This window comes from Rhineura floridana, chromosome 10 (genome assembly GCF_030035675.1).
Source record: "Rhineura floridana isolate rRhiFlo1 chromosome 10, rRhiFlo1.hap2, whole genome shotgun sequence".
NCBI classification, from domain to species: domain Eukaryota; kingdom Metazoa; phylum Chordata; class Lepidosauria; order Squamata; family Rhineuridae; genus Rhineura; species Rhineura floridana.
Window position 1 is genome coordinate 11,586,123 of NC_084489.1, and position 26,774 is coordinate 11,612,896.

General features: G+C 40.4%; 1 protein-coding gene across 4 annotated transcripts in view; it reads left to right on the forward strand.

Annotated features, from left to right (window-relative positions):
* ELMO1 (engulfment and cell motility 1) overlaps window positions 1-26,774 on the forward strand; it is a 504,161-nt gene that overhangs the window by 346,167 nt on the left and 131,220 nt on the right. For all 4 annotated transcript variants that reach the window (XM_061587900.1, XM_061587901.1, XM_061587898.1 and 1 more), the window contains one exon: window positions 25,439-25,575. In XM_061587900.1, coding sequence (XP_061443884.1) covers window positions 25,439-25,575 — 137 coding nt within the window. The remainder of the gene's footprint in view (window positions 1-25,438; window positions 25,576-26,774) is intronic.

The window sequence follows — 26,774 nt, forward strand, 5'->3', positions numbered from 1 at the left end:
GCTGTACCCTTGGCAAACCAAATTTGGCCTGTGGGCCAGAGGTTCCCCAGCAGGGCTCTATACCAGAAAAGAAAAGGAAAAAAACCAGACAAGTAATACAATGTTGTACTTCACTGATTATTTGGAAATGCAGTCCATGGTTGGGATACCACATGGAGTACAAATTGTCTCCCATCCAATTGGAAGCGTGACCTTGGAGCAAGTTTTTGCATATCCTCAAGTTTCAAATACTAAACTTTCAGTTTAACAACTAGATAAGATCTTTTCCTTGCTTATTAAACTGAAGGATCCTGTTTCTAATCTACTAGGAGCCAGCACGTTTTATATTCTTCTGTTAAAGATGTCATTAATTGCTTGTTTTCTGTAGCAGCAGCATGCAGAATTGCAGTGGGATTTAAGAGCTCGTTTTTGTGTTCTGTGTTATTTGTACAACTCAGTGCAATAGGTATGCTGCCAGAAAATTTTGAGGCCATCCCATATTTACTTGCAATAGGTAAGAGAATGTGGATGATACGGCCTTTGAAATGGAACCCCCAAACTATTGTCTTATTTTTGATAAAGCAATAGTTCTGGCAGTTGCCCTTTTATGCATCTTGGGTTGGGATGTCATTGCTGCTTCTGATTTAACACCAAATCTACATGAGGGGGTGGGGTTGTCACTATAATAATTGAACACTTCTAGTGGTAGTACCTGGAATGAAATTTATTTATTTATTATTTTATTTATTAGATTTATATCCCGCCCTTCCTCCCAGTAGGAGCCCAGGGCGGCAATTTAGCAGTAAAATATTGATGTGAATACAGTTTTGGATTGAAGCTTGCTTAAGACTTTCTGAACCATAATCCTTTACCAGATCTCCCATACAACATTGCGCTGAACAGAATTGTACGTATTATTTGTTTAGTTCAAAAGTTCAGATTCTTTGATTAGGATATGTGGGTGTTGTTTTTTAGTTGCTAAAGCAGTATTCTAAGTTAGCCTGCAAACAGAGGGATATGGTAATACAGTTAATACTGTTTTTTTATATATAGCATGGGCAGAAAACATTGCATGGGAGAGGATCTTCTCGTGTGCCCCTGTGTTTTGTTATTTGGACTTTGGATGCTTACTGAATGTTATTGGTTCAGTCATGATAGCAATGGAGGAAGCAAAATATGCAGAGGCATGAAGGGACAGAGTAAACAAACAGAACCCAGCAGTTAGTCAAACTCTTTTCTAGCACTGTACCTGTAGATCCTATGCAAGATGACCAAAATAAAGTAGTCCTTATATTGGGAAAGGGGAGGTTAGTTTTGAAAAACACACTTGGTACAGGGGGTTTGAAAATGTTGAAGATGCTGACAGCAATGCCGTCAGGAGTCTAGAGCAAGAGACTAGACTCCTAGCAGGGGTACCCAAGGTGGAATCGTCAATGCTGAGACACCAGACTAAAATGCATCCAAACTCAGAGGAAGGCTATGGTAAATACTTCTTACCATGAAAACCCTATGAACAGAGTATCCAAAGTGCAACACAATAGTGCTGGAAGATAAGACCCCCAGATCAGATGGCACTCACTGAGTCACTGGGGAAGAACAAACGACAAGTATGAGTAGCACTGTGACTAATGACGCCACTGGGTCAGAGCCAAATAGAAGCCCAAAGGCTGATGTGCACAGATGCGAAAGGAGAGTCCGGAGTTGTACGACGTACAGAATAGGAACATGGAATTTGAGAAGCATGAACCAGGGAAAGTTAGAAATTGTCAAGCAAGAAATAGAACGCATCAATATTAACAATACTTGGCGTGAGTGAATTAAAATGGACGTGAATGGGACATTTTCAATCAGGCAAATACAAATATTTTTTTTGCAGGAATTGAGAAATTAAGAAGAAATGGGGTTGCTTTAATGGTGAGAAGTGATGCAGCAAAAGGAATTAGGAGCTATAACACAAGATCTGAGTGAGTGATATCAGTGAGATTAACCGGGAGACCTATTAACATAACCATCATCCAAGTGTACTCTCCAACAGCAAACACAGAAGAAGAGGAATTGGAGAAATGTTATGCAGAAGTACAGGAAGAAATTGATCACACACCAAAATAAGATGTGCTGATAATCATGGGGGACTGGAATGCAAAAAAGTAGGGAACAGAGAAGAACTAGAAATTGTGGGGAAATGGGGCTTAGGAGATAGAAATGAAGCAGGAGAAAGACACATTGAATTCTGTGAAGCCAATGATTTGTTCCTTGCAAACACATTTTTTGAGCAATCGAAATGACGACTGCACACGTGGACATCACCAAATGGTCAATATAGGAATCAAATTAATGATATAATTGGTAGCAGAAGATGGAGAAGTTCCATACTTTCTGCGAAAACAAGAGCAGGACCAGACTGCGGTACAGATTGTGAACTGGTCATATCGAAAATCAGAGTAAAGCTGAGGAAGAACAGCAAAGCAATCATAATGCCAAAATACAATTTAAATAACATCCCAGAAGAATATAAAGATCAAATAAGGAACAGATTTGAGGATTTAAACTAAGCTTTAAACTTAGTTGACAGAGAACCACAAGAACTATGGATTGAACTCAGAGACATTATCAAGGAAGAATGCAAAAAGACAATACCTCTATTTAAAAAGAGAGAACAACCTCAATGGATGACTGATGAAACTCTTAAAACGATTAAAGAAGGAAAGCAAAAGGAGATAGAAACACAGTCAGAACCCTAAATGTAGTAATACAGCAACTAGTACATAAGGACAAAGAGAACTATTACAATAGTTATTGTAAAGAAATAGAAGAGGACAACAAAAAAGGTAGAACAAGAGTCCTATTCCAAAAGATTAGAGAAATGAAAGGGAAATTCAAACCAAGAGTAGGGATGTTGAATAATCAACAGGGGAACACACTGACTGACCGAGATGAAATAAAAGGAAGATGGAAGCAATACACTGAAGAACTCTATAAAAAAGAAGCCGGGATGACAGATTCATTCATGGAGAAACCATATGATAAAGAACCAGAAATTTTAGAATGTGAGGTGAAAGCTGCCCTTAAAATGAGATGGTGTCCAGCTAGGTATAAAAATTTTCTTTGATGTCTTCCTCAACATCTAATGTTGGTGCATAAGCACTTAGAATAGTTGCCTACTGGTTTCTGGCATTTTCTGAAGGAAGACTTTATGCCTCTAAGAGCTTCTTTGACTTTGCTCATTAACCATGCTGGCATCTTCTTGGCCCTGGCGGTACCTTTTCTGATCTGCAGTATGCACTCCAGTTGAGCTTCTAATATAGTGTTTTTAAACAACTTCCAAGCATTTTCGAGTGATGTGACCCTCTGGACTTTGTTTTTCAGCTTTCTTTTTACCAATCCCCTCATTTTTGTGAAGTTTCCTCTTTTGAAGTCAAATGTGACCGTGTTGGATTTTCTTGGCAATTGGCCACTTACATGTATGTTTAATTTAATAGCACTATGGTCACTGCTCCCAATCGGTTCAACAACACTTACATCTCGCACCAGGTCCCAGTCCCCACTGAGGATTAAGTCCAGGGTTGCTGTCCCTCTGTCGGTTCCATGACCAACTGGTCTAGGGAATAGTCATTTAGAATATCTAGAAATTTTGCTTCTTTGTCATGACTGGAACACATATGCGGCCAGTCTATGTCTGGGTAATTGAAGTCACCCATTACTACCACATTTCCTAGTTTGGATGCTTCCTCAATTTCATATCTCATCTCAAGGTGTCCCTGAGCATTTTGATCAGGGGGACGATAGATCGTTCCCAGTATTAAATCCCTCCTGGGGCATGGTATCACCACCCACAATGATTCTGTGGAGGAGTCCGCCTCTTTTGGGGTTTCGAGCTTGCTGGATTCAATGCCTTCTTTCATGTATAGAGCGACTCTGCCACCAATACGTCCTTCCCTGTCCTTCCGATATAGTTTGTATCCAGGGATAACCGTATCCCACTTGTTTCCTCCATTCCACCAGGTCTCCATTATGCTCACTATATCAATGCTCTTCTCTAAGACCAAGCACTCCAGTTCTCCCATCTTGGTTCAGAGGCTCCTAGCATTAGCGTACAGACACTTGTAAGCAGTGTCTCTCTTCAAGTGTCTTTGGCACTTGTGGTTTGGCCTGTGGTAATTTTGCTCTTCTGAATTTACATCCTGTGCCCCTGCTCTCACAATGCCTACTTCTAGGCCTACCCCTTTTAAAATTTCATCATTTCTTTGGTCTTTGGTTATCAGACATTTATGGGGAACTATTGTTAAGTTGCCCTCAAGTGATTTAAGACTAAACTAATGTAGATCCTATCTGAATTGCTTCCTTGTGGCTAAGTCATAGAGCCTGCCAAGGGCCTAAAGTATTCAAAATGAGGTAGGCAAACTCAGTTTCCTGCCGGTATCAATATGTGCCATTTGCTTCCAATCACTTGGTTTGGCAGGTCACAAACAGTGCAGGCCTGCTATAGATTGTTCTTGTACCCTACATTGTAGAGCTGGAGGAATTTCAAAGGCTTAATTCCCTTGCCCTTCTCTTTGGATCCTGTTTCTAGTGTTGCCCCTGTGGTGGATATTGGACTGTGATTCAGCTTGTCACCTGAAGCAGGACATCCAATCAGAGACATTTTTATAGATATAGTAAATGATTGTGCTTGAAACAGTTAGTGATGGCTAAAGATTGCATAAAAGCAACAACAGTTGCATCGGCAGAGTTGGCCTCCGGTTGCCATGGGGACTGCACTGCCTTGGAGGTGGCACTGGCACAAGCTGCTGGCGGTGGTCGGCGAGATCGGCACCGAGTCTTGAGTGGGAGTTTCTGTGCCGGAGCCTTGAGGACAGTCTTCACCCATGGGACATTGACCTTCATTCCTGTGACCTGAATCAGCAGCTGAGACTCCTTGTTAAACGTCATCTTGCCCATTTTTCATCAGAGGTCAAAGATGCTTTGTCTAGAACTGTTGAGTTGACAACATACATCTACGTGTGGGAAAACTATAGACTTTGTGAACTAACCATGGGACTTGCCATGGATGTGGTATATGACATTCCTTGGAGTTAATTTTGGTTACTACTGGTTCCACCACATGGCCCATGGTTCTCAACTGAGAAAACCAACTTCAGGAAACACACCACACTGAAGTCTGAATAATGTTTTAGGAAATGTTCTGTAATCCATTTGCTTTTACTTTGATCTGTGTGTCTTCACTCACTTTGCAAATGTATAAATGTGATCAAAATTTGTATTTTAGGTATGTAAATGTAGTAAGTTTAATTTATTTAGCTTTATTTTATCTCAGTTGAGCTAAAATGTACTTAGTCGCTTTGTACTTAATGTATTTCAATCTAGATTATTTCTTTTGTAATATCGAATTTATTTTATCTTTTTACATTGTTGTTTTTTGTCCTGCTTGAATTTATTATGTTTTGTAAACTGACTGCTCTTTGTTGTGAGCCACTTTGGGTACAGCTTGCTGTGGAAAGGTGTCATATAAATACACTCAATCAATCAATCTCAATCAATCTGTGGTCTTTCCTCCACCACCATTTTTGTCATTGCTTCCTGTGATTAATTCAGGGGAAAAGAGAGTCTGAGCATCTTCATTGTGAGTCCTTGCAGACCCTGACCTTATATTTTCATATTTCTTTTCTTCTGGCAATCATCTCATTCTATGGAATGTATGATTCAAAACTATGTTTTGGCAAAACATGCAATGAATACCTTGAACATATGAAAAATTGATAGCTCCAGTTTTAGACCTATTGATCAGTTGAGTTCCAAACTATTTTTGTGGAACAGTTGAGTGTTGTGTGGTAGCACAAGTACAGGAATTTTTGCCTGACATTCCTTAGGCTGCCAATTCAAGACTTGCTCTGGGTCTGAGTTCTGGACTCTGTGCTATGTCTGTTCTGTAGGTAGTCATTCCCCTTGGCTGTCTATATAATTGCTCAAACCTTTTTTTTTTTGTGGGGAGAGGCCATAGTTCAATGATAGACCACATGTTTTACATGCCAAAAGTCCTATGTTCAGTTGCTGGCATCTCCAGATAGGACTGTGAAATATTACTGCCTGACATTCCTGAGAGCTGCTGCGAGATCAGGGTACGCAGTACTGAGTAAGATGATCCAGTGATCGGGAACTACCTGGTTATTTTAGCCAATGACATTTTCTGCATCTCTGAGATTTCTGCCTTAACTAATTGTATCGAAGCATGCAGATGAGCTGGTGGGGACTGGTTCAGCTCACAATCCTGCTGTCACAATAATTACTGTGGCTTGAGAGAAACCAAGACAACAATAATGGCTTGTTTTTCTAGGCAGTTGGGTCACTGTGAGAGTCAGCAGTGTCATGTAAAGGAGGTTGATCTCCAAAGACAGTGTGGATGGATCAGGCAGGGTGGGGGGGCAGGCAGGGGGGACGACTACAGGTTAAGGCTATGTAAGTAGATTGGAATTGTAGTTTCTGTGAGCCAGGAGGGAGCTAGTAAAGAGGAAAGAACCAATGGCAACCTGGCCTTGAGAGGAAGTTGTCAAGGTAGGTAGAATTGAGAAAACTGTTTTGAGAAAGTTGATGGGGTCTTTTATGAGGACATCATTAGTTGAGCAGTATTTTAAGCTACTTTGAACCTTCTGAAATTTCATAGAGATTTCGCAGGCAGTTATTACTTCTCCAATACTGTACCTGATTTATTTCATTTATTGAATTAATATCATGCCCTTCCTCCCAAAGGAGCCCAGGGTGGCAAACAAAACGGAACAATTTAACACAAAGAAGAAAGACATACTAAAAGCAGTTTAAAACGTTCCAAAATACAATTACAATTAAAAACATTCTAAAACACAATTTAAAATACTTTAAAACAATGCTTAAAAACATTATTTCATCAGTGATCTTCAGGTTGCCAGGAACAGTCCTCTTCAGACATCAAATGCATGGGTAAACAGGAATGTTTTCAAATACCTCCTGAAAGTTAATAGGCCCTGTCACAGGCCAGTGCTTGGTGGCACTGCCACCAACAAGGCCTCTCCTGTTGATAGTAGGGTCTGAGGTGGTTGATACTGAGGAAGGTGCTGTTTTAGATACTTGAGTCCCAAGCTATTTAGGGCTTAATGTACTAGTACTAATACCTTGCATTGGGCCTGGTAGTTCACTGGCAGCCAGTTCAGTGCTTTCAGGTCTGGTAACACATATACCCATTGGGCTGCTCCACTTACCAGCCTAGCAGCCACATTCTAAACTTGCTGTAGACTCTGGACCATCTTCAAGGGCAGCCCCACATATAGCACATTACAGTAGCCCAGATGGGAAGTCACCAGAGCATGACAACTGAGGCCAGGCTAAAGTTATATTTTTATACAGAAATCCCAGGCGTTTGTGCTTTGCTTAGTCTTTAAAATATATGAGTTTTTTCTTTCAAATAATCAAGCTACCTAGGAAACAAGCCACATGTGTGAGGAGTTGGCTCCCATTTGCTACGTGGGAGGCACCCATAGTAGTAGGGTGCTTCCAAAGTCTGTTTAGAATACATTTGCATGCTCCAGCTTTCCCCAGCTAGGTTATTGGCCCATTTTAAGATATTGTGCATATCCCTGACATTGTTTGCAGTTGTTTGATTTTATATGTTTGTAACATGTTACTGTGGGAATTTTATTCTGTAAACCACATCAGGAATCTTGGATGGAAAGTGGTCTATAAATGGTTTTAATAATTAAATAAGACCTGGGGAGGGAACCCCAAAATCCTTCTGCTCCAGCTAGGCCCTCTTCTTTTTCCTTCATGAAATGTTCAGAATTTCCCAATAAATTACTTGTTGACTCACAGCTAACAAAAAAGCACCTTATCTATGAATAATGTTTGATTAATGTGTTTCTAGGTCACATGTTCATATCCAATTTAGAAAAAAAGTTATTGGCTTTTATTTTAAGTAACTGAACTTTGTTCCAGTGTAATGAATATTGCCAAATTAAAAGTTCAGGGTATAACAATGCCTCAGTGACCTTTTCTAGCTTCAAACAATTGTCATTTTGAGGTGGGGAAAAACTTTGCTTCAGAATTATAGTCAGTAAACTATAGGGAACAGTCTTTGTAGACTGATAATAGCACTTATTTCCACTGAATTCAGCATGTTTTATTTATTTATAAACAAATTTATAAATAAAAATAAACACTGATTTTATGCCTTTTACGTTAAATTTTACCTTTGTAGTCCCTTTAGTACCAATCCCTATATCTATGTGTGTGTTGCATTTTATGTATTTTAATTGTATTTTAATTTATTTTAATGTTTTTGTGATTTTACTGTTTACAATTTTATTATGTGCATGTTTGATCTTATTTTTGTAAGCCACCCTGAGTGCCCTATTATAGGGTAGAAGGGTGGGATAGAAATACTTTAAATAAATAATATTTATTTATTAATTATTTAATTTATATCCCGCCCTTCCTCCCAGCAGGGGCCCAGGGCAGCAAACAAAAGCAGTAAAAACACTTTAAAACATCATAAAAACAGACCTTAAAATACATTAAAACAAAACAACTTTAAAAACATTATTTAAAAAAGCTTAAATAAAAAGGGTTAAAAAACATATTGTTTAGGAAAAAAATGTTTTTTAAAAAAACATATTAAAAGCAATTGCAACACAGACACAGTCTGGGATAGGTTTTAACTTAAAAGGCTTGTTGAAAGAGGAAAGTCTTCAATAAGCATTGGAAAGATAAAAGAGATGGCTCCTGTCTAATATTTAAGAGGAGGGAATTCCAAAGGGTAGGTGCCACTACACTAAAGATTCACTTCCTATGTTGTGCAGAATGGACCTCTTGATAAGATAGTATCTGCAGGAGGTCCTCACCTGCAGAGCGCAGTGATCGACTGGGTATATAAGGGGTAAGATGGTCTTTCAGGTATCCTGGTCACAAGCTGTATCGGGCTTTGTACACCAGAACTAGAATCTTGAACTTGGCCCGGTAGCAGATGGGCAGCCAGTGCAATTCTTTCAGCAGCGGGGTAACATGTTGGCGATACCCAGTCTCGCTGCTGCATTTTGCACCAGCTGCAGCTTCCGGACAAACCTCAAGGGCAGCCCCACATAGAGCGCATTACAGTAATCCAGCCTGGAGGTTACCAGTGCATGGACAACAGTGGTCAGGCTATCCTGACATCCTTTTACATAGAGAAACTTGCCTACAAGGTACATAAAAAGAATTATAGCAGCAAGAATTTTGACATGTCCCCTAATCATTCTTGCCCTCCTTTCCATCTTTTCAAACTTCCATCTATTATTATTTAAAATTCTTCAGAATACCATTTGTTAAATGTTTATCCAATTCTTTCTTGAGCCTCTCATGCATGGAGTTCTATCAGGAGAGGCTATGCAAGTCCTGGATCACTGCTGGGAGTCGGTGGTGGGCTGGATGAGGTCCAATAAACTGAATCTAAATCCTAGCAAGACGGAGGCGCTGTGGGTTGGTGGTTCCCAAATTTGGATAATTGGTCAGTTGCCTGCTTTGGATGGGGTCGTACTCCCTCTGAAAGAGCAGGTCCATACTCTGTAGGTGCTCTTGGATTCATCTTTTTCAATAGAGACCCAGGTGACCTCTGGCTAGGAGTGCCTTTTACCAACTTCAGCTGGTACAACAGCTGCAGCTGTTTCTGGACCTGGATAGCCTGACTACTGTTGCCCATGCACTGGTAACCTCCAGGCTGGATTACTATAATGCACTGTCTGTGGGGCTGCCCTTGAGATTGGTTTGGAGGCTGCAGCTAGTACAAAATGCAGCAGCAAGACTGCTCACTGGGGCAGGGTATCACCAACATGTCACCCCACTCCTAAAAGAGTTCCTCTGGCTGCCTATTAGCTACTGGGCTAAGTTCAAAGTGCTGGTTTTGGTGTACAAAGCCCTATACAGCTTGGGACTAGGATACCTGAAAGACCGTCTTACCCCTTATATACCCAGTCAATCACTGTGCTGTGCAGGTGAGGGCCTCCTGCAGATACCATCTTGACATCTCTTCCGCACAACACTAGAAGTGGACCTTTGGTGTAGTGGCACCTACCCTTTGGAATTCCTGACCCTTAAATATTGGACAAGCACCATCTCCGTTATCTTTTCGACACCTACTGCAGACCTTCCTCTTTCAACAAACCTTTTAAGTAGAACCCTTATCCCAGTCTGTGTCTGTGTTGGAATTGCTTTTAATATGTCTTTAAAGCTTTTTAAAAAAATGTTTTTAATGCTTTTTTAAAAAAAGTTTTTAATGCTTTTTTAAAAAAAGATGTTTTTAAAGATGTTTTGTTTTAATATGTTTTTAAGGATGTTTTGTTGTAATATATTTTAAAGTCTGTTTTATTATTTTTGTGGGGGAGGGGGTTAGTGCTTTTGTTTGCTGCCCTGGACTCCTACTAGGAGGAAGGGTGGGATATAAATCAAATAAATAAATAAATAAATAATAGTCTCCTGTACAGATGCTGGTGAGGCCTAGACCTGCATAGTTTCAAGGAAGAAACTGTATTGGGCATCTTCAGACAATACTTTGTGAACTTTTCAAAGGAACATATTTAACTTGGTAGGTCACAGGTTGTGCAGAACTGTTTTGACATTGACAAGAGTAAGGTCATGAAAAGCACTGTCTTTGGAGGCCCTTCACAGCTTATTTATTTCAGCAATTTATGTATCACTTAACACCTTAGTCTCTAAGTAATGTACAGTAAAGTTAAAAAGATACAGTAGATAAAATCAGTAAAAACTAACCATACAATCAGAAAAGTTACTTAAAATGCCTGCTGAAAAAAAGTCTTCACTAGGTGCTGGCAGTTCAACAAGGAGGGGGCCTGTCACATCTCAGCTGAGAGGGAATTCCACAGAATTAGGCCAACAATATTGAATGCACAGCTTCTGGTGGATATGATGCATGCATCTGAGCCATGGCAGACCACCAACAGTGACTCCACCAAATACCTCTGTGATCTGGCAGGGATACAAAGAATCAGGTGGTCCTTAAGATATCTTGGACCCAAGTTGTTTAAAGGCCTGGTGAATTAATACAAGGTAATCTTGAACTTGTCCCAGTAGTATATGGGCATCCAGTGCAAACTTTTAAGCACTGTAGTTATGTGCTGGCAGTAGTCTGTTCTGACCAACAGTCCAGCTGCATTTTGCACCATCTAGAGCTTCCGAACCAGACCCAAGGGTAGCCCCACAATAGAGTGCATTGCAGTAAGTCGTGAGGTTGCCAGTGCATGAATCACTGTGGCCAGGCTATCCTCATCTAAGTACTGTCGTAGTTGGTGTACCAGCCATAGCTGTTAAAGGCTCCTTAGCCACTACCTGAGCCTCCACTGACAAAGATTAATTCAGGAGCATCCCCCAAACTGTAAACCTGTTTTTTTAGAGAGAGTGAATCTCCATCCAGATCAGGCAACTGGCCTATCTCCCAGACACAGAAACCACCCACCTACAGTGTCTCTGTCTTTCCTGGGTTCAAACTCAGTTTATTGGCCCTCATCCAGTGCATGACTATTCCATACAACAGTCCAGATCATGCACAGCCTCACCTGACTCAGATGTTGTGGAGAAATAGAGTTGTGTGTCACCAGTGTAATGATGACACTTTACCCCAATGACCAATCCTAATGGTTTCATATAGATGCTGAACAGCATTTAGTACAAGATCATACCCTGTGGCACACCACAGCGCAAGCAACATGGGGTTGAAACACAGTTTCTCATGCTGCTCTCTGGACATGACCCTATAGGTAGGAGCGGTTAGAGATTTTTTAAATACTATGTGGTATATAAATGCCTTTAAATAAAATAAATAAATAAGCCACTATAAAACAGTGTCCCCAGTAACCACCCCAAAGAGCTGGTCCAGGAGGATACCATAGTCTACAGTATTAAAAGCTGTTGAGAGATTGAGACACAGAAGCAGATCAAATTTCTCCTGTTCCGCTCTCAATACAGGTAATTGATCAGGGTGTCCAAGGCTGATTCAGTCACAAAATCTTACCTGAACCCAGATTGAAATGGATCCAGATACTCCATGTGCTTCAGAACTCCTGCAACTGCTGTGCCACCACTCTTGCCACCACTTTAGCCAAAAAGGGGGTATTCGCACCCAGGTGGAGTCAAGGGTGAGCCTCCTTCAGAGGCGGATGCTCTACCACCTGATTAACAGCAGCAGGCACAACTCCATTATGTAGAGATGCTTTCACCATACCCTAGACCCACATGGTCAACCCTCCCCAGCCCCTGATTGGCTTTCACCAGCCAGGATGGACAGAAGTCAAGAGAGCAAGTACCTGGTTGCATCACTGCAAGGTTCCTGTCCACAACATCAGGCTGCATAAACTGGGTTTTAAATCTTAAAACACAACAGAAGTACAGCAGAGGTAGCAATCATAATCCCCTCCAAGAACTATGTCCCTGACCATAGGTCATCCTGACCAGGTGGTAGCATATTGGCTTCCTCTGATTCATGGTGTGTTCAACTACTCTACAGGAGTAAGTTTACTGTTGAAAAATTCAGTGTGAACAAGAAGTGAGTTGCAATAATTTTGTATGTTCACTTTTTTAAAGTTCTGTGAATTTCAGTAGTTATGAGTTCTGTTGAAGATAGGTGGAGTAAACAGATATAAGTGAGGCAAATTAGGTTTGTTGTAACACAAAAGGCTGAGATAATGGTCTGTGTTGGAGTCATTGGTCCCACTGCTAACCTTTGGAGCCCTATGGATCTGCTCCTTCCCTCTCCAAGTATGCAAGTAGTGACAAGTTGTGCAAGCAATAACATGAGGAAGGAGAAGTAGTCTTTCCTTACCTTGCATTCTACTGGGAAATTGTGTGAATTGGGTCCAGAGGGAGAGGGCAAGAGAATGGACAGTATGGGGAAAGAAAGGGAGGACATTTGGAGAGGGGGCTCGTTGGGGATATCTTAGCGGTCTGCTATACTGGTGAACCCTCAGGTAGTATGTTTTTAGGTTAGTGCAGTCCTAATACATTCTGCTGAGTGTACAGGTTTAGATTTTGATCCATGTGGAATGGATCATTCAACACTTCATATAACGAAATGAAATTTGACTTGGATACAGAACTGCTGCCTCTTTCCCTTTGACTCTTAAAGCAAGGATATGATACGGACTTCCGGGAAGGGTGACTTAGCCTGTGCCTGCTTTTGAGACGGGCTCCTGCCTCAAAAGAAGCTTATTCAGATATATCAGTCAGTTTTTTCTTTTTTTTTTGACTGATTAAACTTCTCCCGGGTAGGGAGAAACGAAGAGATTAACCTCAAAGCCTATTTTTGTTGGGACGACCAGATCTCATTAATTTATGGGACGAGGTCCAGCCGACGAAGGTGGGACGGATTTTCAACAGCAAGCTCTATCTGTTAAAGCGAACGTTCATCTTATCTTCTAAGAGAGAACGCACTAACAGGCAAGCACCCTTCTTTCTATATTTTTCTTTTACTTGACTTAAATTGTTGCTGTTTAAAAGAGATTTGCCAGATTGATCGGTTTTTGACATCTCACTGGGGAGCCGTAACTTCTCTCTGCTACGCACTAATTAATAGCTTATCTCTGTTTTTGTTGCAAAAAGCTGTCCTGGATTTGCATTCTAAAGATATACACAGAAGAGGGATTTCTATTCCAGATTTTTATTTTGAAAAATATTATACTGTTTTGAGACTACTCTCTTTTTGGTCTATTTTATTTTGACGAATCTGTTTCTTGACGATTGCCATTAATTGTTTCGATCCTGGGAACTGCATTTTGTTTACTTAACTATTGGAGAGATAAGGCTGTCTGCTCTGTTTATACTGTGATGTCACCAAGTTTGGAGTATTAACCCAATTGTTGCTGAAATAAGAAGTGGTTTTCCTATATTTTTCTTTTAAAATGGCAATTAAGAAAGTGGCTGAGAATCTGGAAATAACTATGTTTCAGAAAATAATGGATGAGATTGAGATAACGAAAATTGAATTGAGTAAAATGAAGCAGGAGATTAAAGATATAAGGGTCCCTGTGAGAGAGGTGACCCTGGAAGGGGTCCCTGTGAGAGAGGAGACCCCGGAGATTGGAACAGGGGTCCCTGTGAGAGAGGAGACCCTGGAGACTGGAATAGGGGTCCCTGTGAGAGAGGAGATCCCGGAGATTGGAACAAACGTGGAACAGGAACAAGATTTGGAGTCTATGGACTTTAGAAATAAAATCTATTGTTTGGAACTCAATGTTATCTCTGAAGAAATTAATGAAGATTCTAGAGATAAAGTTATCAATGGCATGGATTATCTTCTGGACTGGAATGATGTGATGGAGCCCAATATAGAGAAAATCTATGGAATTAACTGCAGCCATGTGACAATGGAAAAACTTTTAAGAGATGACCCAGTGTATTTTGAAAAAAAGAACAGAGATATGATTTTACAGCAGTATTTCAGCAACCTATTCAGAATGGATGGCAAGAAAATATTTGGGATAGAGGTAATTCCCATCAGACTCTTACTATATGACTATGGCTTTGACAGCAAGATTATTATGGAATACTGATAATGGAAGATTGGATATTGAAATTACTGGACTTAACAAGACTACTGAAGATGGAAGATGGAAAATGGAACTAATAGAGATAATAGAACAATGGCTACTGAAATTACTGAACCTAACAGATTCTGATGTGATGGATTAATTGAAATGTTTATTTTGACTATGGTTATGACAATAAGATTATCATAATTAGTAATGAGATGGATTAATCGATATGCTTATCTGGAAAAAAAAATTGATAGATATATTTCTTAAAGAATTGAAACCTCTCTTTGACTTTTTGTGGAAAGAATAAAGTAATGTTTATGAGATTTGATGATTAAGTAAGATAACTACTGGAGGAAAGTGATTTTATAATATGACTTAAGAGACAGGATTGTTATATATTATAGACTTATAACTGATTTGATCTTTGACAAATGGGAAGTCAATATTTTATTCTTTATTTTTTATTTTTGTTTTTTTTTTTTTTTTTTTTTTTTCTTTTTGTTTAACTATTTTTGATTTTGTTTTTTGTCTTTGAATGTTTTATGATTTTGTTTTGTATGTTTTATGAAAATCTGAATAAAAATTATTGAAAAAAAAAAAAAAAAGCAAGGATATGATACAAGTGGCCAAATTGCTTATTGGGTTGAGTAGTTGCGGATCACCATACCCAGGCTGCTGAGGGCATCCGAATTTTCCCCTGGTTGAAGACTATGTTGTTCTCTACCTCAGCAAGCAAAAGAGGGAAAAACTGTTTTGAAATATTAATACCAGTCAAAGAACAAGATGATTTGATAGGAAATGATAGCTGGCTATTCTTAAGAAATTCCACAGGGCATCCTAATAAGGTTTTTCCCCCAGCTATGAAGTGGCATGAAAAAGATAACACAAGAATATAAAAAACAAAGGTAGCCCTGCAGGCTCGTAAGAAAAATTGGAAAACCCATAGCAGGGCAATACTTTTATTAGGTCAGACAAAATGTCACAAAATAGCAAGGTTTTGAGTTCCGAGTTGATCATCATACCTGATATTGAGCAAAGCAGGGGGTGGGGAGAGAGAGAAAAGTTGGCTGGGGTTAAAGCCATGCAGTCTGCATTGGTCTCAGTTCTTAAGGTGGATCACATGAAAAGGTAGCAGATTTAAAAGATGAGGCTCCCCTAGCGGCTATGCAGGTTTCAGGTTACACCTGTGGAATGCTGGGATGAAGAAATATTTTGAAAATACACAATCCAGCAGTTCTCTGCGTCTGTCTCCTGCCTTAAACAAATCCACATGTTTAATGTAGTAGAGAATGGCAATAAAGAGAAACATGGCAAAAATGGTAAAGCCAGAGATTAATTTTAGGTAGTGTACTAGGTTAAAAAAATAATAACAGAGGCCAACTAACTTTTCATCAAGAAATAGGCAAAATAATCCAGATGCCAGAAATTTGTAAAATTGGACATATCTAGGATGGTTAAAAAGTGGGAACTAAACTATAGGCAAAAGTTATTTTTGTGAATCACATGCTTAAGGACAGAAATTGTTGATGCATGCCAAATGCCAGTTATGATGAAATGTTGTTGTGTTTGCTTTTCTGAAGTCATTGTTCAACAGTTAGAAATGTGAAGGACTTTTAGATCACACAAACTCACCCAGTATTGATTTTTTTCCAAAGTAGAGCATTAAACCTATGTTTGGTACAATTTGTATTGAATTGGTTTTCCTTTGGGTTTGGTCTTCCAAGTGCATAATAAGGAAAACCATCGTGGTGGTTTAATACCCTGAGGAACTGCTGTATTTGTTTATTTAACCAGGAATTGGGTTATATCAGTGATTATTTGTGTGCTTATTTTATAGTTTTACAGGTGGGGGGTTAGATTTCTATCTTACCTCATGACAAGAGGGTGGGAAAGAAGACAATGGTTTTGTTTTTTTGTTTTTAAAGTTAGCCCAGTGAAATAAAATGCCACTAACTAGAAATACTATGTCAAAATTATTCTGGAAATGTGGAATCTGAGATCTAATGCACACAAACAATAGATCATGTGGTAAAATTACCCTAGTCTGTACCATTTCACATTATTGATGGTGAATTCTATATTTGAATGCCCAACCAAATACATAACATACTAATATGTCCTCCCTAAGATCTAGTCTTCCCTGTGCAGGGAACATTTTAAAAAAGAAAAATGGGAGAGCTGAGCATTCAGTTGCGCAATCTCCCATCACCACCACCAACTCTCTCACACACCTGGAATCTGAACTAATACAGTCTTGAAATTGCTGTTAGCATCAACTGGGCCTTAGACTTTGGCTATGATGTTGTGAAACGGTGTCCCACAATTTGTGCCTGGGTCTATATAAAAGTAAAATTTGGCAGATGAGAGCATCCATTTGTTCCCCTCCCTTTACCAGCCTCCAGTCCAGCTGCTATATCAAATGAAAGAAAGAATAATTCCTTCTCAACAGTGCTTGCCAGTTTTGAGCTAAACAAGACATGATTTTAAGGTAACTCAATTCCACTTTTCCAGTTGTCAGTTCTGTATTTTAAATAACAATTTGTTTTATTTATTTTATTTTATTTTATTCAATTTATATACCGCCCGCAGCCCGAAGGCTCTCAGGGCGGTGCACAGCATAAGATAAATACAATAAAATCACAAAAAACAGTAAAAGCATACATATTGAACAGTTAACAATCTGCTATACATTAAAAGCTAAAGATAGATTAAAATGCCTGGGAGAATAAAAAGGTTTTAACCTGGCGCCGAAAAGATAAAAGTGTAGGCGCCAGGCGCACCTCATCGGGAAGACTGTTCCATAATTCGGGGGCAACCACTGAAAAGGCCCTAGATCTTGTTACAACCCTCCGAGCTTCTCTGTGAGTCGGAGCTCGGAGGAGGGCCTTAGATGTTGAACGCAGTGAACGGGTAGGTTCATACCGAGAGAGGCGTTCCGCTAGGTATTGTGGTCCCACACTGTGTAAGGCTTTATAAGTCAAAACTAGCACTTTGAATTTGGCCCGGAAACAAATAGGTAGCCAGTGCAAACGAGCCAGAACAGGTGTTATATGCGCAGACCGTCTGGTCCTCGTCAACATTCTAGCTGCTGCGTTTTGCACCAGCTGTAGTTTCCGAACTGTCTTCAAAGGCAGCCCCACGTAGAGCGCATTGCAGTAATCCAATCTCGAGGTTACCAGAGCATGCACAACTGAAGCGAGGTTGTCGCTTCCCAGATAGGGACGTAGTTTTGACAGAATCTTGGGCTAATAATCTGATGATTAGTTAGAAAAATATTGGTGTCTTATCTTAATTTGCCCCCTTTAGGATGCACACCTTAACGTGGTGAGGGGGGTTGTGAGTGTTGAAGAAGCTAAGAGCAATGCCGTCAGGAGTCTAGACCAAGAGGCTAAACTCCTAGCAGGGGCACCCAAGGCAGAATGGTCAAAGCTGCGACACCAGGCTAAGATGCATACAAACTCAGAGAAAGGCAATGGTAAACCACCTCTGAATACCTCTTACCATGAAAACCCTATGAACAGAGTATCCAAAATGCAACACGAGATAGTGCTGGAAGATGAGACCCCCAGATCAGAAGGCACTCACCGAACTACTGGGGAAGAATAAAGGACAAGTATGAGTAGCACTGTGATTAATGATGCAGCTGGGTCAAAGTCGAAAGGAAACCCAGAGGCTGATGCACACAGATGCAAAAGGAGAGTCTGGAGTTGTTCTACTTACACAATAGGAACATGGAATTTGAGAAGCACGAACCAGGGTAAGTTAGAAATTGTCAAGCAAGAAATGGAACGTATCAACATTACAATACTTGGCGCGAGTGAATTAAAACGGACGGGAATGGGACATTTTCAATCAGACAAGAAATGAGAAATTAAGAAGAAATAGGGTTGCTTTAATAGTGAGAAGTGATGTAGCAAAAGCAATTAGGAGCTACAATGCAAGGTCTGAGCGAGTGATATCAATGAGATTAAATGGGAAACCTATTAAAATAATCATCATCCAAGTCTATGCTCCAATGGCAAACACAGAAGAAGAGGAATTGGTGAGATTTTACGCAGAAGTACAGGAGGAAATTGATCACACACCAAAATAAGATGTGCTGATAATCATGGGGGACTGGAATGCAAAAAAGTAGGGAACAGTAAAGAACTAGGAATTGTAGGGAAATGGGGCTTAGGAGACAGGAATGAAGCAGGATAAAGGCTTATTGAATTCTGTGAAGCCAATAAATTGTTTCTTGCAAACACATTTTTTGAGCGACCGAAAAGATGACTGTACACGTGGACATCACCAAATGGTCAATTTAGGAATCAAATTGATTATATAATTGGTAGCAGAAGATGGAGAAGTTCCATACTTTCTGTGAAAACAAGACCAGGAGCAGACTGATACAGATCAGGAACTGGTAATAATTGAAAATTAGAGTAAAGCTAAAGCAGAACAACAAAGCAATCATAATGCCAAAATACAATTTAAATAACATCCCAGAAGAATATAAAGATCAAATAAGAAACAGATTTGAGGGTTTAAACTAAGCTTTAAACTTAGTTGACAGAGAATCACAAGAACTATGGATTGAACTCAGAGACATTATCAAGGAAGAATGCAAAAAGACAATACCTCTATTTAAAAAGAGAGAACGGACTGATGAAACTCTTAAAATGATTAAAGAAGGAAAGCAACAGGAGATAGAAACACAGTCAGAACCCTAAATGTAGTAATACAGCAACTAGTACATAGGGACAAAGAGAACTATTACAATAGTTATTGTAAAGAAATAGAAGAGGACAACAAAAAGTGAAGAACGAGAGCTGTATTCCAAAAGATTAGAGAAATGAAACAGAAATTTAAACCAAGAGTAGGGATGTTAAATAATCAACAGGGGAACACACTGACTGACCGAGATGAAATAAAAGGAAGATGGAAGCAATACATTGCAGAACTGTATAAAAGAGATGCCAGGATGACAGATTCATTCACGGAGGAACCGTGTGATGAAGAACCAGAAATTTTAGAATATGAGGTGAAAGCTGCTCTTAAAATACTTGGAAGAAAGAAATCACCAGGAACAGACAGTATACCAATAGAGTTGCTACAAACTACTGAGACTAAATCTGTCCAAATTTTGAGAAAAATTTGTCAGATATGGAAAACTAAACAAACAATGGCCCACAGACTGGAAGCTTTCAATATATATCCCAATTCCAAATAAAGGATCCCAGGGAATGCAGTGATTATCAAACTATTGCCTTAATATCCCATGCAAGTAAAGTAATGCTCAAGATTCTACAACAAAGGCTCTTACCATATATGGAGCGAGAAATGCCAGACGTCCAAGCTGGATTTAGAAAGGGAAGAGGTACCAGAGATCATATTGCAAACATACGTTGGATAATGGAATGGACCAAGGCATTTCAGAAGAAAATCACCCTGTGCTTTATAGATTACAGCAAAGCCTTTGACTGTGTAGATCATGAAAAACTATGGAATGCTTTCAAAGCAATGGGGGTGCCACAGCATCTGATCGTCCTGATGTGCAACCTATACTCTGCACAAGAGACTACTATAAGGCCAGAATATGGAGAAACTGATTGGTTCCCCATCGGAAAGGGTGTGAGACGTGTGTATTTTATTACCCTATTTGTTTAATCTCTACGTAGAGCATATCATATGGAAAGCGGGATTGAACAAAGATGGAGGTGTGAAAATCGGAGGAAGAAATATCCATAATTTAATATATGCAGACGATACCATACTACTAGCAGAAACCAGTAATGATTTGAAACGAATGCTGATGAAAGTTAAGGAGGAAAGCACAAAAGCAGGTCTACAGCTGAACGTCAAAAAGACTAAAGTAATGACAACAGAAGATTTATGTAACTTTACAGTTGACAATGAGGACATTGAACTTGTAAGTATTATCAGTACATTGGCACAGTCATTAACCAAAATGGAGACAATAGTCAAGAAATCAGAAGAAGGCTAGGACTGGTGAGGGCAGCTATGAGAGAACTAGAAAAGGTCCTCAGATGCAAAGATGTATCACTGAACAGTAAAGTCAGGATCATTCAGACCGTGGTATTCCCGATCTCTATGTATGGATGTGAAAGTTGGACAGTGAAAAAAGCAGATAAGAGAAAAATCAACTCATTTGAAATGTGGTATTGGAGGAGAGCTTTGCAGTTACCATGGACTGCGAAAAAGACAAATAATTGTGAGAACAAATCAAACCAGAACTATCATTAGAAGCTAAAATGATGAAACTGAAGTTATCATACTTTGGACATATCATGAGAAGACAGGATTCACTAGAAAAGTCAATAATGCTGGGAAAAACAGCAGGAGTAGAAAAAGAGGAAGGCCAAACAAGAGATGGATTGATTCCATAAAGGAAAGCCCAGACCTGAACTTAGAAGATCTGAACAGGGTGGTTCGTGACAGATGCTGTTGGAGGTCGCTGATTCATAGGGTCTCCATAAGTCGTAATCGACTTGAAGGCACATAACAACAACATCTTAATTTGAATTTGAACGTTGGTGTTTTGAATGCATCCATAAACTTTTTATTATTATTTGCTTTTCAGTTATGTAAACAAGGCAAAAAAAGGGGAGAAGTATATCTCTGGGATGCTGGAAAGGACAAATGTTTATTATTAAATTAGCCCGACGAATTTTGGCTCAATTGAGCCCTGAGGGGCTTCTTTCATGTATTTCTTCATAAGCAGCTCATAGACGCATCCACTCAAAGCTTTGCCCTGGTAAGGTATCTTACAGCTTATAAAGCTTATAAAGAAATAAGCGAGATGAGCCCCTGTAGAAGTCTGACTTGAGCAGAAATGCATTAGGCTAACATAATAAATACAACATTCTCTGAGTTGTATTTCTCCTTTTTTGTTTATTTTCTTTTTATTATTTTATTTGCTTTTGCAAGAGGAAACATTGAGCTGCTGAGTCTGTGAGAAAATTAATTTTAAGAAGGCCTTGCTGTGTCATGGCCATTGCCTGGTTTCATCCTCATGTTTGCGCAGCACTGTGTTGGCAACAGTGCCTTTATTTCTGATTGTGCTTAATAGTGTTTGATGACAACTACAAGTGCCCCTTGGGATTTGCTACTGTTGTGTTCAATTACAGACTGAAGGTCTGATTATCAGAAATGCTGTTCAGTCACAGCTGTGCTGAAAATGAATGGAAATTGAAGGCGCCATGCACCCCTGAAAATGAGACCCCTGACACTACTCATTTCTTTTAATGACTCAGCCTAACTTGTAGATTTGAATCCAATGACTTTCATAACTCCCCTTGAGAATCTAGCCATGGAAAATAATGAAATGTTATTGGGCCTGGACTATTCAATTAACTTGCACCCTAGCAACATCACTAAGGGAAATTGATTGGATTTTAATGTATCTGACATTATAATTAAAATCCATATTTTAAAAGGAGCTCCTTCATAATATAACTTTATAATTGGAAATGGCACCTTTAGAAAGGTTTGAGGCCTCTGTTTTATGGAGGCATCCTGGTGATTACAAGCAGTGTGTGAAGTGTCTTAGTAACAACCAAAGCAGAGGTAAAGTCCACACCAAATGTAGGCAAGCCCCTTGTACCAGTGACTAATCTAGTGGCCACCACTATGCCAAGCACTTACGTTGCCCAACCTACATGATTTGTCTAGGCCTTGTTTTCTCAAACAACAGATGTAGTGGTAAATCTGGTTTTTGATCTGTACCTTTTCAGAATGCAAGTTGTGGTTTCTTTCATCCCCGTGTCATGGTCAGATCACTGAACTTTGACTTCTCGATGCCACACACCCTCCGCAGGGGTAAAGGACCTATTAGAATGGTCCGCCCCAGGCGCCTGATGAATCCGGATGGATTCCTGACTGCGCTGGGGGAATTGGAACCTGCTGAAGGTCGCCCAGTCGAAACCCTGGTGATGGAGTGGAATGAGGGAATCACCAGGGCATTAGACCAGGTGGCTCCGAAACGTCCTCTCCCCCTGAACAGAACTCAGACAGCACCGTGGTATACACCCCGGTTGCGAAGTCTGAGACAGGAGGTGAGACGACTAGAACGCCGGTGGCGGAAATCCCGCTCTGAAGATGCTCGGGCACAGGTTAGAGCAGCAATAGCTGCCTACCAGGTGGCAATAAAGGCAACAAAGAAAGATTTCTTTGCTGCCTCTATTGCATCCGCAGAGTGCTGTCCCAGGAAGCTGTTCCAAGTGGTCCGAAGCCTGGTCGGTCCAGTTGCTCAGAAACCCTTGGAGCATTCTAAGGCTTCCTGTGACAAATTGGCAAGGCACTTTGCCGATAAAGTCGAACACCTGAAGAACTCGATTCCGTACACTGTGGATGCAGTAGAGGATCCAGAGTTGACCAGTTGCAATCCGGTTCAGTGGGATCGGTTTCGGCCTCTTCCTTCTGAGGATGTGGACAAGGTACTTTCAACGGTGAAGACGACCACCTGCCTGATTGATCCTTGCCCATCATGGTTCCTTATGAACTGCAAGGAGAAATTGGGCGAAGGGATCAGGGAGGTGGTAAATGCATCCTTGAAGGAGGGTGTAATGCCACCGGCCCTCAAGGAGGCAATTATAAAACCCATCTTAAAAAAGTCCTCCTTGGATCCCCAAGTCTTGAACAACTTTCGCCCCATTTCGAACTTGCCATTTTTGGGCAAGATCATTGAGCGAGTGGTGGCTAGCCAGTTGTCAGCACACTTGGATGAAACAGATTATTTGGATCCATACCAATCGGGTTTCAGGACTGGACATGGTACTGAAACAGCCTTGGTCGCTCTGGTGGATGATATGAGGAGGGTATTAGACAGGGGAGAATTCACCTTTCTTGTCCTCCTGGATCTCTCAGCGGCTTTTGATACCGTCGACCACGGTATCCTGTTGGATCGCCTGGAGGGATTGGGAATAGGAGGCAATGTTTTACAGTGGTTCCGTTCCTTTCTCTCTGACAGGCACCAACAGGTAGCATTGGGGGATGAGGTTTCAGACCCTTGGCCCCTCACTTGTGGAGTGCCACAGGGTTCTATCCTCTCTCCCATGCTATTTAACATCTATGTAAAACCGCTGGGAGCCATCATCAGGAGTTTTGGGCTGCGGTGTCACCAATATGCTGATGACGCGCAGCTCTATCTCTCTTTTAAATCCTCACCGGAGTTGGCTGTGGAGACCTTGTCCAAGTGCCTGGAATCCGTGAGTGGGTGGATGGGAAGGAACAGGCTGAAGCTCAATCCTGATAAAACCGAGGTGCTACTTGTGGGTGACAGGGGAAGGTTGGGTGTTGTTGACCTGAAGCTTAATGGGGTGAGACTTCCCCTGAAAGATCAGGTCCGCAGCCTCGGGGTTGTTCTTGATTCCAAGCTGTCCATGGAGGCTCAGATTTCGGCAGTGAGCCGGGCAGCTTGGTATCAACTACACCTCATACGGAGGCTGCAACCCTACCTCCCAATTCATCAGCTCCCACTGGTAGTACATGCCCTGGTCACCTCTCGATTAGACTACTGCAATGCGCTCTACGTGGGGTTACCCTTGAAAACAGTCCGGAAACTACAACTGGTGCAGAATGCGGCAGCTCGTTTGCTTACAAACAGCCGCCGCCGTGATCACATCACGCCAGTGTTATTTCATCTACATTGGCTTCCAGTTGTTTTCCGGGCCCAATTCAAGGTGTTGGTGTTAACCTTTAAATCCCTATACGGTCTCGGCCCAGTTTACCTGAAGGAGCACCTCCAGTACCACCAATTAAGCCGCCCGACTAGATCAGCCACACAGGGCCTTCTCTCAGTTCCACCAACGAAAACAGCTAGGTTGGTGGGGACTAGAGAGAGGGCATTCTCAGTGGCGGCCCCCACTCTCTGGAACTCCCTCCCATTCGATCTCCGCCATGCTCCTTCCCTGGATACATTTCGCCGAGCCTTAAAAACCTGGCTCTTTGGACAGGCCTTCGGGATCCCCGGGGTGGGCTAATTTTTCTATGATTGTTTTAAATTGTTTATTGATTGCCCTACATTGTTCTATACTGCTGCTATTTAAAATGGTTATGGTTGACTGCATTGTATTTTATTCTGTATTTATATTGTATTTTATCAATTTCAATGTGTACATCGCCTAGAGTGGCTTCAGCCAGATAGGCGACACAAAAATTAAATTTTACGTACTTTACTTACATGGCTGAAAAGTAAAAGAAAAGTGGCAAGAAGAAGGCTAGGCTTGGTCCTTCCTTTCTAACATCTGGATTCTTGGTGTAGGGATTTTATTCTATGAATTGAGAGTATTCAGTCATGTGAGCCCCCTCCTGCAGTCTGATGAGGTACACAGCCTAGAAGTGGGTGACCACCACATCTGTGAGAATTTGGCCCTAGTTCAGGGGTAGCCAACACAATGCCCTCCAGATGTTGACTACAATTCCCATCACAGCCAGCTAGTATTGCCAGTGGTCAAGGATGATGGGAGTTGTAGTCAAACAACATCTGGAGGGCATCCTGTCCTAATTTAATTAGATGGAAGAATTAACATGTGACAGAACAACATTTAGTAGACCCTATCAAGAGGGTAGGCTGCTCCAATGGCTTATTATGCTGTTGTTCTTTAGACTTGTATCTGGTTCCATAAGTACTGAGGAGCCTCAAAACAGAAAAAAACTGGGGATAAGATGAAAGATATTGATGGGAAATGTACAGTTGCAATTCAGGAAATGACTATAGGTGAACATATGTGACTACTGTTGATTTGAGGGGGAGGGGGAAAGGTGACTTCATCTGCTTAGTACGTCTCAAATTGCTGTGACCTATTAGTTAATTTTATCTCAAGCCAATTAATTATAGTATTGCTGCATATTATTTTAGTAAGATCTCTTTGTCAATCATTGATTAATATTTGTTGCTTTAATCTATTCATTTTTAGCCAGTGAGACCTGCAATGATTTTCACCCAATGTTCTTCACGCATGACAGATCATTTGAAGAGTTCTTCTGCATTTGCATCCAACTGTTGAATAAGACATGGAAAGAGATGAGAGCAACTTCTGAAGACTTCAACAAGGCAAGATTGTTGGGAGGGGAGCATTCTGAAGCATAGCCCCTTATTTTTCGTGGTTTATAATTTCATATGTCTGTGGACTAGTTTTGAAGATGATTGAAATGTTTGAGAGGAGGGTGAAAAATGCTGTAGCTTTCTCGTGTGCCTTTCTGATGGTTTGAATCAGCTTTTACTGCGAATAGGCTAAAGTCTTTTTTTTTTTAATAAAACCCAAATTTAACTCCAGAGTTTGGAGGAAATGTGACATTTTTTGAAGAGAAACCAGATTTCAAATTGCTACCTCTGAAATCCTAAATAATTGAGGGGAAATGGTGCAACAATAGTCTTTTTATGTGGCATTTTCTTTCATATGCTGTATTCTAGTATGTTAAAACACTGAGCAGACAGAATTATGCTTCATTTAGACATATGGAAGAATTCAGCACCTGAAATTTTCAGAGATGGGTTATAAGAGGTTTTCAGCATTATAAGGTAAGCTCTCAGAAGAGATTTGAACAGTGAAATGAAGAGGTAGAATTTTACTGTTTAAAAGCAGGCTAGTGATTGCGGTTTTATTTTATTTATTTATTTATTTAAACATTTTATATCCCGCCCTAGTTCTTAGAATTCAGAGCGGCGAACAAATAAGACAATGTCTAATACAAAACAATATACAATTAAAAGATAAAATTAAGAAAATCAATAATACAATAGTTATAACAATTTAAATGTTAACATTAAAAGCTTGAAGAAACAAAAATGTTTTTAACTGACGGCGAAAGACCGTGAGTGAGGAGGAACATCGGATCTCTGGTGGCAGGTTATTCCATAAGATGGGAGCTACGCAGGAAAAAGCTTTGTTCCTAGTATTGGAGCGGCGGATTATAAAGGTAGATGGAATGATAAGAGAATGTTCGAAGGGTACTCTTGTCGGTCGTTGAGATTTAAATTCCAGAATACGATTTGATAGATATATTGATGCTAATCCATGTAGAGCCTTGAAAGCTAATACCAAAATGTTAAACTGGTGTCGTAATAAAATCGGTAGCCAATGAAGTTGATAAAGAAGAGGTGTAGTATGCATTTGTGGACCAGCTCCGGTCAGCATTCTGGCTGCCGCTCTCTGAACCAACTTAAGCGGACGAAGCGATCTAGCAGATAGTCCTATATAAAGAGCGTTACAATAGTCCAATCTTGAGGTCACAAGAGCCTGTGTCACTTGC